Source organism: Stegodyphus dumicola, chromosome 2, assembly GCF_044657685.1.
Source record: "Stegodyphus dumicola isolate Sdum_Otavi_A_Nest chromosome 2, ASM4465768v1".
Classification (NCBI taxonomy): domain Eukaryota; kingdom Metazoa; phylum Arthropoda; class Arachnida; order Araneae; family Eresidae; genus Stegodyphus; species Stegodyphus dumicola.
Window position 1 is genome coordinate 22553381 of NC_140769.1, and position 15962 is coordinate 22569342.

Consider the following 15962-nt stretch of genomic DNA (forward strand, 5'->3'; position numbering starts at 1 on the left):
ATGGGATTGAGATCCGGAGATCGTGCCGGCCAATCCATATATTTCAATATCCATATATTTCAATATCCTCACTCTCTAAGAGCTATTCAGCAGGTACTGTGCGATGACATGGTGCATTGTCGTCCATGAAAAGGAACTGCGGACCCATAGCGCCTCTAAAAAGGCGCATATATGGAAGAAGAATCTCGTTACAATAACGGGTCACGTTGACTGAACCTGCGTCAAAGATGTGAAAGTCTGTACGACTACTAAGCATGATGCCTCCCCAAACGAGAACACCGCCACCTCCATACACTGTCTTTTTCAATGATGTTCTAGGGATGATTGCGGCTTCCCCGCTCTCTCCAGATGAGTATAGGATGAGAATCGCTACTCAGACTGAATCTGCTCTCATCTGTAAAGAGTACTCGTCCCCATTCATTGTCTCTCCAATTCCGGTGTTCCCGGCACCACAGAGAACGCCTTCTCCGATGGGCAGGCGTTAGAGGTACACACCGTACAGGGCGTCGTGCAAACAGACCACCACCGTGCAGTCTTCAAGCCACGGTTAAACGCGATATCGGTCGTCCAGTCGCCAGTGTCATGTGTCTAGTGATTTCTCCCGCTGTCTGCCGCCTGTTTCTTCTGGCCTGTAAGGCAATATACCAGTCATCTGCGGGTGTGGTTCCTCGTGGACGACCACTACTAAACCCCCGGATAGCTGTTCCTGTAGTTTGAAATTGTCTCTAATGTCGTGAAACGATGTTGTGAGCAATTCCGAACTCTGCAGCCACACTTGTCACACTGCGGCCTTCCTCCATCTTCCCAATTATTCGACCTCGAGTAAAAGCATCCAGATGTCGTCTAACAGATTGATTATTCGCCATTTCTCGCTGAGGCAGCAACTCGGGGTGATTTTAACTGCTATACGCCGTGCAATCTCTTTGCCAGAAATACTGATCTTATACCGACAACATGCTTTATACTACTCAGACACTCCCCCATTACGTCTACCTACATATCTGCGCATGTGCTACCGTACATCACCTTACTTAATCTCCTGATTGGTCTTTCTGTCCGTTCTGCCTCTTCGTTCAGCTGATATGCTAATTTTTCTACTTCGTCCTTAATTTTTGCACACCAGTGTATATTCCAGCGTATAACGCGCATCTAATATTTCAAACTGTAATTTTTAGGTATATTCGTCGTATAACTCGCAGCCTTTTCTTTAAGAAGAAACCAGAAATATACATGTGAAATGCTATTAAAGCATTCATTAGAGCATTTTTCTCATACTTTCAAAAAATGGTGTCAAAATATGTGTCTGGTTAAAATGCTTGAAGGAGTAAATAATTCTGCAAATAGGACGGTTATATTCAATGCAGATGTATACCAGAATGTTATTCTAGGATTTCGAGAAAATAGAGACATAATTTAGGGTAAGAACGCACTTCCGACTGGAACTAAATCACTGAATTAAGAGTCAGATGTGTATGCTAAATGAATGAAAGCATAATAAGTAATATGCTTTACATAAAGGAAATTATCTGATATGAAACATTATCCGATAATGAAAATTTGGTCAAATGAAGAGCATTCAGGTACATGTAGAAGTCTAATTTTTGTATTCTCTGCTTTTCCTTATTTTTAAATATGTCATTTTTATATCCGGCGTATGATGCGCAACGGTAAGTTTCGATCTTATGTTTTACGTCAAAATGCCCAGAATATAATTTAGGTTTTAGAATGCAGTATTGTGTAGTCAATTTAAATTAATCCTAGTTAAGTGTTATTCCAAATTTCGGCTACACATTTTTTTCGTACTTTAATTAGGGAAGTTAATAATTATTTTGTTTAATTGTAAGAAAGTGAAAAAATTAGATTTTCAGTTTGCATTTGCTTTGGCTCGGTCAGAAAGACAATATGTATTAGGTAAAATTCTGAGTGTTATTGCAATTTTAAAATACTGATTATTGATTTTTCTACTTGAAATTTATGCATATTGTACAGAAAAATTTTGCCTTTCTGATGAACCTATATTTGTTAACTTAAGTTAATTGTATCAAGAATATTGCACAATTAAGTATATATTTTCATAAGAAATCACTCATTTCTTGCGCATCCAGTTTCTGAGGGTCATTGCTCTTTCGGATGACCTTGGGGTCGGGGCGCATCACCAGTCTGATGGTATGGAGGGAAGACTGAATGCCACTTTAATTAGTTCATTCAGTCATTTATTCAAAAGCAAGAAGATTGGGATAGACATTTCATCCACATTCATTTAGGACTTTAAAGATTTCGGAGCCCATCCACGCTAGGTTTTCCTTCATTGGTTTCCAAAGTTTTTCTTCATTGGTATAAAAATGACATATTTCCTAATTGCAACTGTGATTTTCCTCAATTGCCGGATATGACTTTTTCTTCATAGTTCCTGACAGACGTCAATTTTCTTTTCCCTCCTCAACCTGCAATAACATTTAAGGGATCGTAGATACTTCTTTCCACTCGTCGAATGAAACTTGCCACCAGCATAAATCGTCCATTGTTCATATAAATTTTGTATTTTCCTTCTTTTTAGTCTCAGTTAATACCGTAGTACAATAGTAAGAAGTTGTTTGTTTACATGTCTAATAGCCACTGGCTAATGTTTGCAACAACTCGTAATAATGTTATGAAATAATTGTAACTCTTTTGTTCATGTTAACTAACTGAATTTTCTGGCCAGAGAATGAGGATATGCTTATATTATTTGAGTTGAAGTGCTTTTAGCAAATAAACTACATGGCTGATTTAAACTAATGAGTTAGCCTTATTATCTGTGTTCATCGCCACCTTTCACTCTTACTAACCAGGATGGTTTCTTTGCGGTTTTATGACACAACGCAAGTATTTGGTTATACTTTATAAGTACATTTTAGTTTAAGTTGCTTAATGTCTTTAGTTGGCTCAGTTTATAAGATTTATGATTATAATTAAAATAGCAATTTATTGAAACAATATTACACTGGTTTTATATTTTGAAAATTTGTTTCAACAAAACATTTGAACTGTGACAAAACAGAAGCTATGATTAAGGCTGTAAAACAAAAATTGTAGGACTGGTGAATGAGGGAATAAATTGCATTATTCCTCATTTTTTACTCACATTTCGTCTTTTATGCTAAAGCTTGAAGTTATAACGATTAATGCAGTTGGAGAACAATTAGGGGAGTAATTGAATGTGGAAATAATACCATTTATTCCTGCATTCACAAGTTCCCTAGTTATTGTTTTTTTTTTTCGCCTCATTAATCGTTCGTAAATTGTATTCTCATAGCAACATTTCCTCAGTGGATCGCTTGGGAAAACATTTCAGACAAAATAAGAATTTCTAATTTTTGTGAATCATAGGAAATTACAGTAAGTTTATTTCTGTGAGTTTTTATTAGCACATTCATCTAAAGTTTATGGGGCTTTTAGTGCTGGATTTCGGTTTGAGTTTATGAAGATTGCGAAGGAAAACAATAAAGATAAAAACAAGGAAGAATACAATGACGAGCTTCATGAAGACTTAAACAGATTTTCAAAAGTTTTTTTAATACGAAATATAGGTGAAAGTGAGTTTTATGCATTAAATACATGAAAAATTGCTTCACAGATATATAGTTAATAGGGAAAATTGCGACTTGAATTTCGAAACCGCACACAGGTTTTCAGTAAGTTAAGGTTGTTCTTAGGTCTCAGGAGTGAATCCTACATGCCTTTGTATTAGCTAAAGCATATGAAAACATCGAATTTTGATGTCAAAATAGGCGGACATGTAGTGTATATATGTAGTGATCTGATTCATAGAAACTCGCTTTGGCAACTGTGATCTTACAGTGTGCCAGTTGTTTTCTCAGCTCTGGAAGAGGCGGCTGGATTGTATGTGTATTTTTTCTACATAACTGACATGATTAAATTATCATGCTATGAGTATAGAGCCATCTTAGAGCCAAAAAAGAAACAGAGATGCTCGACTTTCGAGGGTCTCTGTTTGTCCTGGGTTCCTATTAATGGACGATAACGCTCATCTGCATAGGTCTCATCTGGTCGAAGATTACCTGAAAAGTGAGAATATTCGCTTCATGCATTGGTCAGCCTGATCTCCTTAACCCTATAGAGCATGTATGGGCGCTCTTGGAGGTCAATTTAATTTCGCCATCTTCCTCCGAGAACCATCTCGAAATTGAAAACTGCTTGGTGCAAGAATGGTATTTACTGACACAGAGGCTCCTCACTTGACTCCTGCGTAGTAAGCCGTAAAGTGTGTTATCTGTTTAGCTGCGAGTGACCATAGCCCATATTATACTCATTTGCTGTTCGATATCACATGATGATTTTGAACATCCCTGAAAGTTTACTAATAATCGTGCATGTATGAAATAACTTTTGAATGGTACGTGTCTTTATTATACGAGACTGGATCTGTCTTTATTATACGAGACTTTATTATACGAGACTCCTATTTGCAAGAAAGATTATTGTGCGTAGTTTAATGGATTCTCAGAGGGGTGTATCTATGTCGCAAAAGGAAGACCTTTGAAAGAGATAAGTGATTAAAACCCTAGGGACGTCAAATTCGATATTTCACCCCACTTTTCAGCCTGGAAAATGGGGAACAAGGACATGGCCACTAAAGTGGACAACCCCGTCTTTTCAAAGAGAGGACTCTATGGCCACTATAATGGCCAGCCCGTCTTCAAAAGGTTAATAATAGACAGAAAATACAAAAGGGAATTAAGAGGCACACTTGACTATCATTTTTCCTCATAATTTGCAAATCTATTTAGGCATTTATCTGAACGCAGGATCAATTTGCTCAACCCGGCTTGGTAGAAATTACGTTCCTGCTCATTCAGCCAGTTCTCGATGACTGTTGCCACATCACTATCTGAAGAGAAATTCATTCCAGATAAACGTTCCTTCAGTTTCCGAAAACGAATATATGGATATGGATAGAGATATGTGGTGGACACCCATTGTTTAACCATTCAAAAAAGAATATAGTCACTTGGTGCTAAATATGGGCTGGAAGGATTGATTTAAGACTTCCCACTTAAACTTTTGCAGCAATTGTTTAGTTTGGAGAACAGTAGGAGGCCGGGCATTGCCATGTACGAGGATGACACCATCACACAATATGCCGGGCAGCTTGAGTCGGAAGACGTCACGTAATCTAAGTTGCATAATAACGATCGGCAGTAATCTTTATTATGCAACTTAGAGAAAATTACGTGATCTTATCGATCGAGTATCTGGAATGTATTGCCACACTCCAGATACTCGACCATGAAAAATCACGGACCACTTTTCACGAGACCACTTTTCTAAACGTGCCAAATTTCAATCGCTCTGACGCGTCTGCGAAATTACTCTACCTGTCCGCACAACAGCTGTTAGACAGCTAGTGCAATCTATTCTGGAGATATAATATTCCTTTCACGATAAATACTTTTCAAATGCTGATGCTTCTAACCTTTTGTTTATTCCACATATGTAAATGCATATACATGCCGAATTTCAATAGAATCTTTGATTAGTTTTTGAGAAATTCGATATATCGTGCAAATTTTCTTAATTATGCACACTCGGTAGTAAGATACTTAAAATGGAAAATTGCGCTGAAAACATTCATATTCTAAAAGTTATCTCTGATACAGAAAATGAGTTCTAGGGTTTCTTTCTTAATTTGCAAGATATTAAATGAAGTATTTATCTAAGTTTCCTTGCCGTATTATTTATTTCATGCTTTTTATACCTCCATCACCAATGAGAATCAATAAATAAAGTAAAACGGAATATCCGTTCTTTATTTCAATTCTGTTTCCGTTTTTATATTTGGTTTATTCCTTTTCGCATAAAAATTGATTTTTCTTAAGCTTCTTAGTCTGAATGTGTAGTTTACCATAAAATTAACAAACGGATATTCTCGATTTAGTTCACGAAATGAAAAAAAAAATTATTTTGTTTTGCAGATCATTAAGTATAAATACATTCCTGAACCCAAAGGAATGAATTTTTCCTTCTCTTTTTTAACCAATTTCTAAGGCCAAAGTAAAAAATTGCATATTTTATTGATAGCAGATTTTGATCTTAAATCCCTGCATAAATGAGTTTTTTTTTTAAATATAGTTTCCTATTTTTTAAGGTCGAGTGCATTGAAAATGTTTATCAAATAACTTTCGCAAGAAACATATAAAAAATAATAAAATGAATGTATGCAAGCACATAATAGTCATCGCATTTGTTTAAAAAATGATTTGAATATCGAATTAAAGCTACATCAAATTGTCTTTTAAGGCGCGTTATAATTATAAATACCATATTTTAGGAATAAGTGTCCAGAGCAACGGATATTTGCGGGAAAAGACACACCCCTTTCAGTGAAATCGAGTAATGTTTTTGATATGATGTGTCTCAAAAATATGCTTTATGTAATGCGCCTTCGTGGTGTAACGGTAGTACACTCGGCGCATATTCGAAAGTTTCAGGTTCGAGTGCCGGTGATGGCATTGCTCATTTTTCATGTCTCAGGTGTGACAAAATTTTCTTAGTAAGCCCCACGGGTGTCCAGATTCTGCTCTCAACTCAACTCAACTCAACTCTCAGGTGTGACATAACTCTACATTGGCTCTGAACTAAAAGTTTGGTGAACTATAATTCGTCACCACCAGTATTTCGTGGTTGGGTCCCCTTATCCTCAGTCGCCATTTAAAACGAGAGTTATATAAGAAATTTTCTTCCTCCTTCCAGCATGCTTTTGTGGTGTACTATAGCACACTCGGCGAGTAATAAGGATGTCCAGGTTCGAGTCCCGGCGAGCGCACTACACATTTTTTTACTTCCGGTGCTTCAAAATAACGTAATGTCTCTATAGTGTAATATGTTCTCTAATCTGTTTGTTAATCCCCCAAACGTAAACAAAATATTATTGATATAGTTCTTTTTTCCCTTTCCGCTCCCCCGCTAGTACATTTTGTGCATGTATCATTCCAGGACACTTCCCAGGACGAAAATATAATTTAATTTTTATTACAGAATTTACATCGTATACGTTATACAAGCCTAATGTGAGGGATAAATGTTGGCAAGAAAGAATAAAAATAAATTCTACTACAAGAAGAGCAAAAAAGATATAAGTAAATTGTACACAGTTGTAAATCATTTTATTTTATTTAACTAACCAGTTATTTTAGGTTGCGCATATGTACTCGTACTTCTCGTTTTTCGTTTTCCTGTCAGAATGCTAATTTTAACTCACGCGTATTTAAATGAGATAGAAATAGATAGTATTTAAAATGAGGTTTTAGACTGCTTAGACAGAGAGTGTTGCTCCTGTTGAAGGCCACGTTACTTGTTGAATTTCTACGATAGCGCTCTATCTTCAGTGTTGTTTTTTTCTTCCTAACAGGGCTAAGACCGGTGTAAACTTGAGCTAACTTGTGCTTTAAGTAGTTATGTGTAGCCTTTGGCTAATCTAAGCTTTAATTTGAAACTATATTTTTTGTATTACGCCTCATACGCTGACTGGTTCTGTAGGCACAAGGAATGCTTTCTGTTCAAATAACTGAGCTCTTAATAAAAGGGAATTTTACATTTTGTTACGTTTCTGCGTGTTTAATTAAACATAGCGATAAGTCACATAAATCTTTCCAGAGTCTTGACTGAGTGTTTGCTACCTAAAAAAGTGAGACTCTAAAGTGAAACACTTTCCAGCATGTTTACTATTCTTTAGTGCTATAAGAGTTTCATTTTGCAGATTGGCAACAGCGCAGTTGCATTCTCCATCCGAGTTAGAACATTAGATGAGAGCGAGCGAATATTTCGCTTTTCCATTAGAAGGGGTTTTTCTCTTTGCTTTGTATGTTACAGGACTATAAATGTATAGGATTTTAATATGAACTTTGAACTGTAAATCTATGTTTAAACTGATAACTGTGTAAGTATAACAAATGTTTGCGTTCCTTTTTAATAGAGTTGCGAATAGAATCGATATTATAACCGATTTTCAGCTCTATATATTAAACATTATCAAATTTTTAAGATAACTGGGTTAAAAATGCCGTGAAGGACTATTAATTTCGTTTTGGCATTTTGCGTTGAAAATTTTGCGATGAAAACGGCAAATCACTGTTCAAATTGTTGCCATCAGATATAGTCGCCTTGTATTACATTTAAAGAAATTAATTAATAAAGAATCTGCATGAGTGTAGGTATGCTTCCCTCATTGTGATAAAACAACGGCACCTAGAGCCATGAAAATTTCAATAATGTAATCTTCCATAGAATAACGGCATGTGGAGCCTTAATTAGAATTTGAAATTTGTTTTATTATCGATTTCATATTTTGTAACACTTCAACGAAATTTTGATTATCGAAAATGAGCAGCATGTTTTCAAGTATCAATACAGTATAACTATATCACTTGTGAGAAAGATAAATGCTTTTTTGGATACTTTTTCTAGATGATAATGTGAAACTCGCTATGGTCGGATCTAAAAATGTTAATTTCATGAAAGTGGTTTATATTCTTAACACCATAAAATATTTATGATATTCCAAATGCTATTAGGATATGCCTTACTTAATGTTTAATCAGAGTTAGAATTGCAATTCAATTATACTGAAATTTCTCGATACGATTGTATCTTAATCTAATCACCTGAAAATGTATTTTTCTATTTTCAGCTCTGCCTCGTCTCCAGCACTTGCTTATGATGGCGAACGATGGTAACGTTAAAATAACCTTAAGGGTCCACCAAAAGGATGAACACAAGTTGCTTAAAGATGTGAGCAATAAAGGAGAGACTAATGTTGTCCTTGATGTTCCCACGTCTCGCATTGAAAGCATTTTGGAAGTGGTATGTGGCTGCTAATTATAACAAAGAAATTGGTATCTTTTCTTTCTGATTATTGATGTCAGTGCCTTATATTTCAAAATAGCTTTATGGCGTTTGATTTATAAAAAAACAAATGTGTTATGTAACTACCAATAACAACAAATGAATTTTTATCCGTCATTCTTTAATTACTGTTGTTAATACCTTGTATTTCAAAATAGTTCCAAGGTGTTTGATTTACAAAAAAAAAAAAAAAAAAAAAAAAAAAAAAAAAGTGGTATGTAACTGCTAGTAACTGCAAAGAAATTTTTATTTTTCTACTGCCTAATTATGCTATCAGTACAATGTATTTCAAAATAGTTCCATGGTGATTGATTTACAAACAAAAGATTGGTAACTGCCAATAAATGCAGATGATATTTTATCTTTCACTGTCTAGTTATTGCTGCCAATACAATATATTTCAGAATAGTTCCATGGTGTTTGATTAAAAAAATGCGTTATGCAATTGCCAATAACTGCAATTGAATTTTTATTTTTCACTGTATTATTATTGCTGTCAATAGACTGAATGATTAATTTATTGCCGGACTACCACACAGTGCGTAGTTTTTCCGGCTCAGTCAAATTTGCTACATGGGCGCTAAACATGTTACTATCTGCCCGTGGTATCCTAGAGAAAGCGGAGGAGGTGGAAAAAGAGGGGACCGAGGCATCGCACGATCATGGACAGCAAGTGAAACGTCCTAAGTTAATTGAAGGAAAAGCGCAATGTCTTAAAGTAACAGTACAGTACAAATACAGAAAGAGTAAAAATATAAAAGAAAAATATATACAATATGTACACTATATTGCACGTTACTAACCATTAAGTAGGAAAAGAGTCATTTGCGAGGTGGGTCCCTAGTGGTCGAATTTCAGTCCTCGGATAGAATTGTATGTATAATTTAGTGTGTTTAAATTAGACAAATGTGCATAGTTAAGAGCTTTCATGAAGAAATTCCTGTTGAGTTTGTGCAAATGCTGCTCAGTTGTACTAAGTTTCAAGTCTCTGTGTAAAGTGGCGTTTCTGACATAGTAATGAGCGTTAGTAATAAGTATTCTATTCTGAATTACTTGCAGTATGTACAGGTCTGTCTTTTTAGCCGTATTCCAGGCTGGCGAAGCATATGTAATGATAGGCCGTATGTTCATTATGTACACAAGCCGCTTTAGACACAACTCGAATGAACGACACAACTTTTGTCCTAAGGCTGCCACTAGGCGCCAATCAGAATTAAGTGTCGTCCCGCCACATGAACAATCTACCATGTTGCGACCCCACAGAGCAAGGGCAGACAAGGCAGTACCAGTACGGTCCCTGCCGAGCTGTACTCTGTCTCGAGGACCATCAGGCCTTCTGTGAAGTCTGTTTGTTTGCCCACGTGGTTGAGACTGCCTAGGTGCAGATCGTAACCAGTACTTCCCAGGTATTCCCCTGAGTCAACCCCCCGGGGGGGAATGATCCTTATACAGCAAAAATTTCAGTTAGGAAAATATTCTCTATGCTTTAATCACACAAATAAAAAGTTTTCAAAAATCCTACGAAACTATTAATTACCTAAATAAATAACATGTATTTGTAGTCATTCCACAAATTTCTTCCAAAGCATTGAAATTCGTCTGGAAACAAGATGGCCATAAAAAGGTTTAGAATTAACCATTTTCTAACTTAAAAAGCGCAAGTTTGGTTATTGCAGAACGAAGGAAAAATTGCTGAACCAACCATGGTGTTGGACATTTACATTCATGACCGTATAATTTTGAAAACTTGTTAAGCATAGGCTTTAAACTGTTGATTACAGCGAAAGCCTTTTTCCTCATATTAGTTATATGGTCGTTCCAAGTTAGGTTTTGACTCAGTACTACCCCGAGGTACTTGGCTTTTGTGACTTGCGGCACTTCTTCATTGAAAAGATAAAGTGTCCTTTTGAGTGGGGTCCGTGTATGTTTTCTCCTGATGAGTCTCCTGAAGAAGTTGCGACTTTCGCGTATTGATCGATATCCTCCATTTCGTACGGCCCACCAGCGGCCGAGCGGTAACGTCGCTGAACACTGGTAGTTCAGTCCGAGGTTCGAATCCCGCGAACGGGCTGGCTGCATGAGTGTTTTCGTGGTTTTCCCCATGTGTAACGTGTATACGAGCCAGTTTCCCTTAAAACGTCCTCCACAAAGGCATCCCTTCCTTAAGGCAGATAGCCCTCGAGTGCTTTGCCGTAATCTAATAAACCAAACCTCCATTTCGTACACCAGGATAGGATGCAATATTGGGAATAATCTCTTGCAGCTTCTTTAAAGCATGATTTGCGTTAGCAGACTTCATAGCTAAAGTTGTGTCGTCTGTATAACATCCAAAAATGTTATTTCTATCCAAGTTGTCGCGCGGGAAGTCTGCAACATATAATAAATATAAAATTGGTCCTGCCCGATAAAAATAAATACAAAATTGGTATAAATACATATGCTGCCTTCGGTATACCAGCATTAATTTTTCTAGTGTCAGAGACGTCTTTTCCGATGGAGCTTAAGAAGCTTCTATTTGTGATGAATGAAGTAATGAGCTCAATTAAGTTGAAATTAATTAGCTTGTAAATCAGACCCTCATGCCAGACGCGGCCGAAAGCTTTCGCCACGTCCAGCATGGCAACATTTTGTCTGTGGTGTAAGGCATCTCCGCAAAATTCCATAAGCCTTACCAGCTGCTTGAAAGTACATAATGTTGCGCGAAATCCGAACTGTTGGGGCGGAAGTACATCTAAGTAGGGCTTTAGCGGATTTAGGATAACACTTTCATAAAACTCATTTCGAGAGTAAGGGCCCACCAGCGGCCGAGCGGTAAAGACGTTGAACACTGGTAGTTCGGTCTGAGGCTCGAATCCCGCGAACGGGCTGGCTGCATGGGCGTTTTCGTGGTTTTCCCCATGTGTAACGTGTATACGAGCCAGTTTCCCTTAGAAAGTCCTCCACGAAAGGCATCCCTCCCTTTAGGCAGATAGCCCTCGTGTGCTTTGCCATAATTAAATACACCACACCACCATTTCGAGAGTAAGGTAATGGGTCTATAGCCCTCGGGCCGGCTAGTATCCTTTCCTGGTTTTGGCAGTAATATAATTTTAGCGTGCTTCCAGCAATTGTCAATATAATGTAATTCAGAATAGCTCCATGGTGCTCAATTTACCAAAAAGGTGGTATGCAATTGCAAGCTAATTTTTATCTGTCACTGTCTAATTATTGAATGCCATGTATTTCAGAATACTACCATAGTACTTGATTTACAAAAACCAAAATGTGGTATGTAACTGCCAATAAACTGCAAACGAATTTTTATCTTTCAACTTTGATTTCAATACCATGTATTTTAGAATACCATTTTTCATGATTTACAAAAAGTGTATGTAACTGAAAGTAACTGCAAACAAATTTTTATCTTTCAACTGTCTAATTACTGATGTAGTAAATACTATGCATTTCAAAATAGTTCTCCGTTGCTTGATATACAAAAACAAGTATGCTCTGTATTTATTTTCAGGCATATGTTAGTAGACGATGTTAAAGCTTCTACTCAGCAATTTTAATAAATAGAATAAATTAGATTCCTACTCTAGATTTCTATAATATTTAGTGCAGTTCATGAAAGATAAAATAGCTATTGTACGAACTGCAAATATGGGTATAAATTTTGCTGTAATATTATATGTAAGTTTTAATGGAATACCTTAATTCTTAAATGCTCTGTATCAACTAATTTATCCCAGCTTCTTTACGGAGTAAGAAAGGAATCTCTCCAAAAACCTGCTCCCTTATGTGTATTTTATTTAAGCATTAATACCTTGATATTGTGCTAATGCAAGTATTTAACATTAGGCATGCTGTTTCTTTTCTTGATTAACAGGAATTAACTGAAGGAAACTCGGAATATTTCGAACATTTCTGTCTGTATAAAATCTCTTGAAATCTCTGACGAAACGCAAGTTACTCTATTACGATTTTCTCTTCAAGAGAAGGCAGTGATGCCTTCTCTTGAACAGAACAGAAGAAAAATAGTAATTTTATATAAGTTACATTCATCGATTGATGGTGGTTGTGCACAAAGCAGTGGATAAGTATTTTTTAATTGTTATTAAATCTAATAAAAGGTGAAACAATGATATAGCTAAATAAGAAGATATTCAAAATTCACGTCGTAAATCTTTCACATTAACTATGTATTTAAGGAAACTTCATGACTTAATTTGATGCAGTCCTAAACGTTCATTGTATTTTCAGAGGAGCAATGTTTATTGATAGTTTTCTAACAGAATAAAATAGTTATTTGCATTTCCAATTGTGTATTAATTCATAACACACATAACAAATGAACTGAATTCAAAGTAATTGAATAATAATAAATGCACTTCCTAGTAATTTATGTAATATTTTCCGTTTATTACAAATTTTTATACTGTATGTAATTGACATATTTAAAGAACTTTCATTTTTTAACGCATTCGATGGAAAATTACCATAACATTCAGCATTATATTTAACGACAGAAATTTCTAAGCCCATATACTATGTACTTGTGCACAGATACATTTAGTTTTACATAAGATTACACTTAGAATTTAATTACATTTTTATTGTTTAAATGCATTGTATTTCATATTTTATTACGATTATGATATATATTTCGTATGATATGCATTGATGATATGATTTGTATGAAATGATTCTATGATATGTATTCTGTCAAGCATATAAAATAATTCATGAAAGCAAAATTCTTTTCATGTATGTATATATACATATAGGAATGCAACTGCACTCAAATCAAGTAATTAAGAATATGAGTAACATTTTATTCATAACAAATTCTATTTTCAATAAACAAAATGTAACGATTTAAGGAAGGATAATAATAATTTTGTTTATTTTTAGGCTCAGAAAAGTGGAATGATGACAGAATATCACAATTATTTTATTACTTCATTGGTAAGTAGGGAATAAAGTGATGCATACGAAATGAAATCGTTTATTTGACATAATTAAATTTGTGTTTATTCTTTTGAAATAAATATACTGCTACAGTAGATTAATAAATAAATAAATAATGTATAATTAATAAATAATAAATAAATAAATGTCTTTAATAATGAAATACAAAGCTTTCGCTTTCATTTAAATATTTAGGAATTGGTTTTAAGTGGTTTTGAAACATTTACGGTATATTTTAATTATTAAATCTCTTTGCACATAAGATGTCAATATTTAGGGTATTAGTTTAAAGCAAGGGAGTATGAACTTAAATTTATATAAAATTTTTAAGAATTAACTAGAAAAATAATTTAGACTTAATTTAAATTCGTTTCTGTTAATCCTGCAAGATGCGATGATTCGATTTGTGTGTAGACCTATGTTGGGTCTGAAGTTGATATTATAATAATAATAAAATAATTATTGTGAACCTTTCTTGGGTTCAATATTTCTGCACTGGAAGACTAATGCCAGTTGATTGACAACAGGCAGCATAATTTAGCACTTCAATATTTAGGTTCCGTATAAATAAAATATTCAAAAGACCAAGCACATTAAATAAATATACTCACAGATGCATTATATTTTACTGCGCAATTTCCCGTTGAGCAATATACGTGTAATATTATATTCGAGCTATTTATGATTTATCAAGTTTGTAATTTTTTCTGGAGAAGTTATTAGTATCCGCTTAGAATTTTTGTGGTAATTTGAATATCATAATCGGAAAAAAGATATATATTTCAACACTGATTTTATATGAGGCTAAATGAGATTTTATATGAGGCTAAATAAATAAATTCAGAGGCATAAACGCAAAAGTAGTTTTCTTCAGTAATAACATATTCAGAGTAATTATCACACTATAGATTTAAGTTATCAATAAAAGAAAAGGTTCGATGATTTCTTGTGTTCCTCATCCGATGCATTTTATTATTTTCTTTGAGTTGAAATTGAAATTCATCGCAAAATTATTATTTTAATAATATTCATAATAAAATTCGTAATAAATAATTATCAGCTAATTGAATATCAGTAAAGAAATTCAGCAGTAGAGTTTATTCAAATAATTAACTTTGGAACAAATGATTTTAATTATTTATTCAAGCAATTATTTGTGTCTACATTGTGCGGCCTTTCTCCAAGTGCTTCTCAAACATAGGTATCTCAAATGTAGTTTGATGTTACATATTTTCAAAGAAGTATAAAGTACTTATTAAACAGCAGTAGGTACACCACTGGATCGCGTTATATAGAGTAAGCGTTTGTCTGCATTTACAAAATGAGCCATCCATTACACAGCATAAAGCTTTTAAGGTATTTTGTCCCTTTCTTTCTTATGCCTTCTTGGTGTAATTCGAAGCACGCTCGGCACGTATTCGGGAGGTTCGACGAGGGCATTATACATTTTCCATGTCCCAGCGTCGACATAAGCTAATGGTTCTGCGAATGTCTACCGAAGCAACCAAAGTCTGCTGAAGACTTGCAATTTTAAGGCTGTTGATGTGAGTTAGAGAGTGAATGAAACTTAGGCTTAGAAATACTTTCATTTAAAACCGGCTGCTAAAGTCCGAGAAATTTATTTCGAGCCCTTGCACCACTCTAGACTGAGAGAGACATTACTCATGGCAAACAGCAGAACCCATCTTAAGAGTTATTTGAGATATCATTTTCTTATTCACACATTATAACCTTAGAAATGGAATTCGTGAGGAGATTGTGAATGTTATAAAGTATTTTATCCCTCCTTTCTGCATGCCTTCGTGGTGTAACGGTAGCAGACTCGGTGCGTATTCGAGAGGTCCAGGTTCGAGTCCCGGCGAGCGCATTGCACATTTTTCGCATCTCCTGAGTGCGAAAAATCCTTATGACTCTACAGTCTTATTCAGAACTCTCTGTGCCACAATATGAGAAGAACTCCTGGGAGATGTCAATTATGTTTTGTCTGTCAAGGAGGAGAAATTGTATTGAAGGAGACACTCTATTCAAGAAATGAGGACAGTGTTCCGAATCCAAGATACTGATTTATCCAAACAGTAATTGTGAAAATTCTCTCTCAGAATCCCGAA

At 35.1% G+C, this 15962-nt stretch overlaps 1 protein-coding gene across 1 annotated transcript in view; it reads left to right on the forward strand.

Annotated features, from left to right (window-relative positions):
• The window catches only part of LOC118197896 (glutamate receptor ionotropic, kainate 2-like), a 533731-nt gene that overhangs the window by 276596 nt on the left and 241173 nt on the right, over positions 1–15962 (forward strand). The window contains exons 4-5 of the mRNA XM_085809703.1: positions 8690–8862; positions 13798–13851. Coding sequence (XP_085665829.1) covers positions 8690–8862; positions 13798–13851 — 227 coding nt within the window. The remainder of the gene's footprint in view (positions 1–8689; positions 8863–13797; positions 13852–15962) is intronic.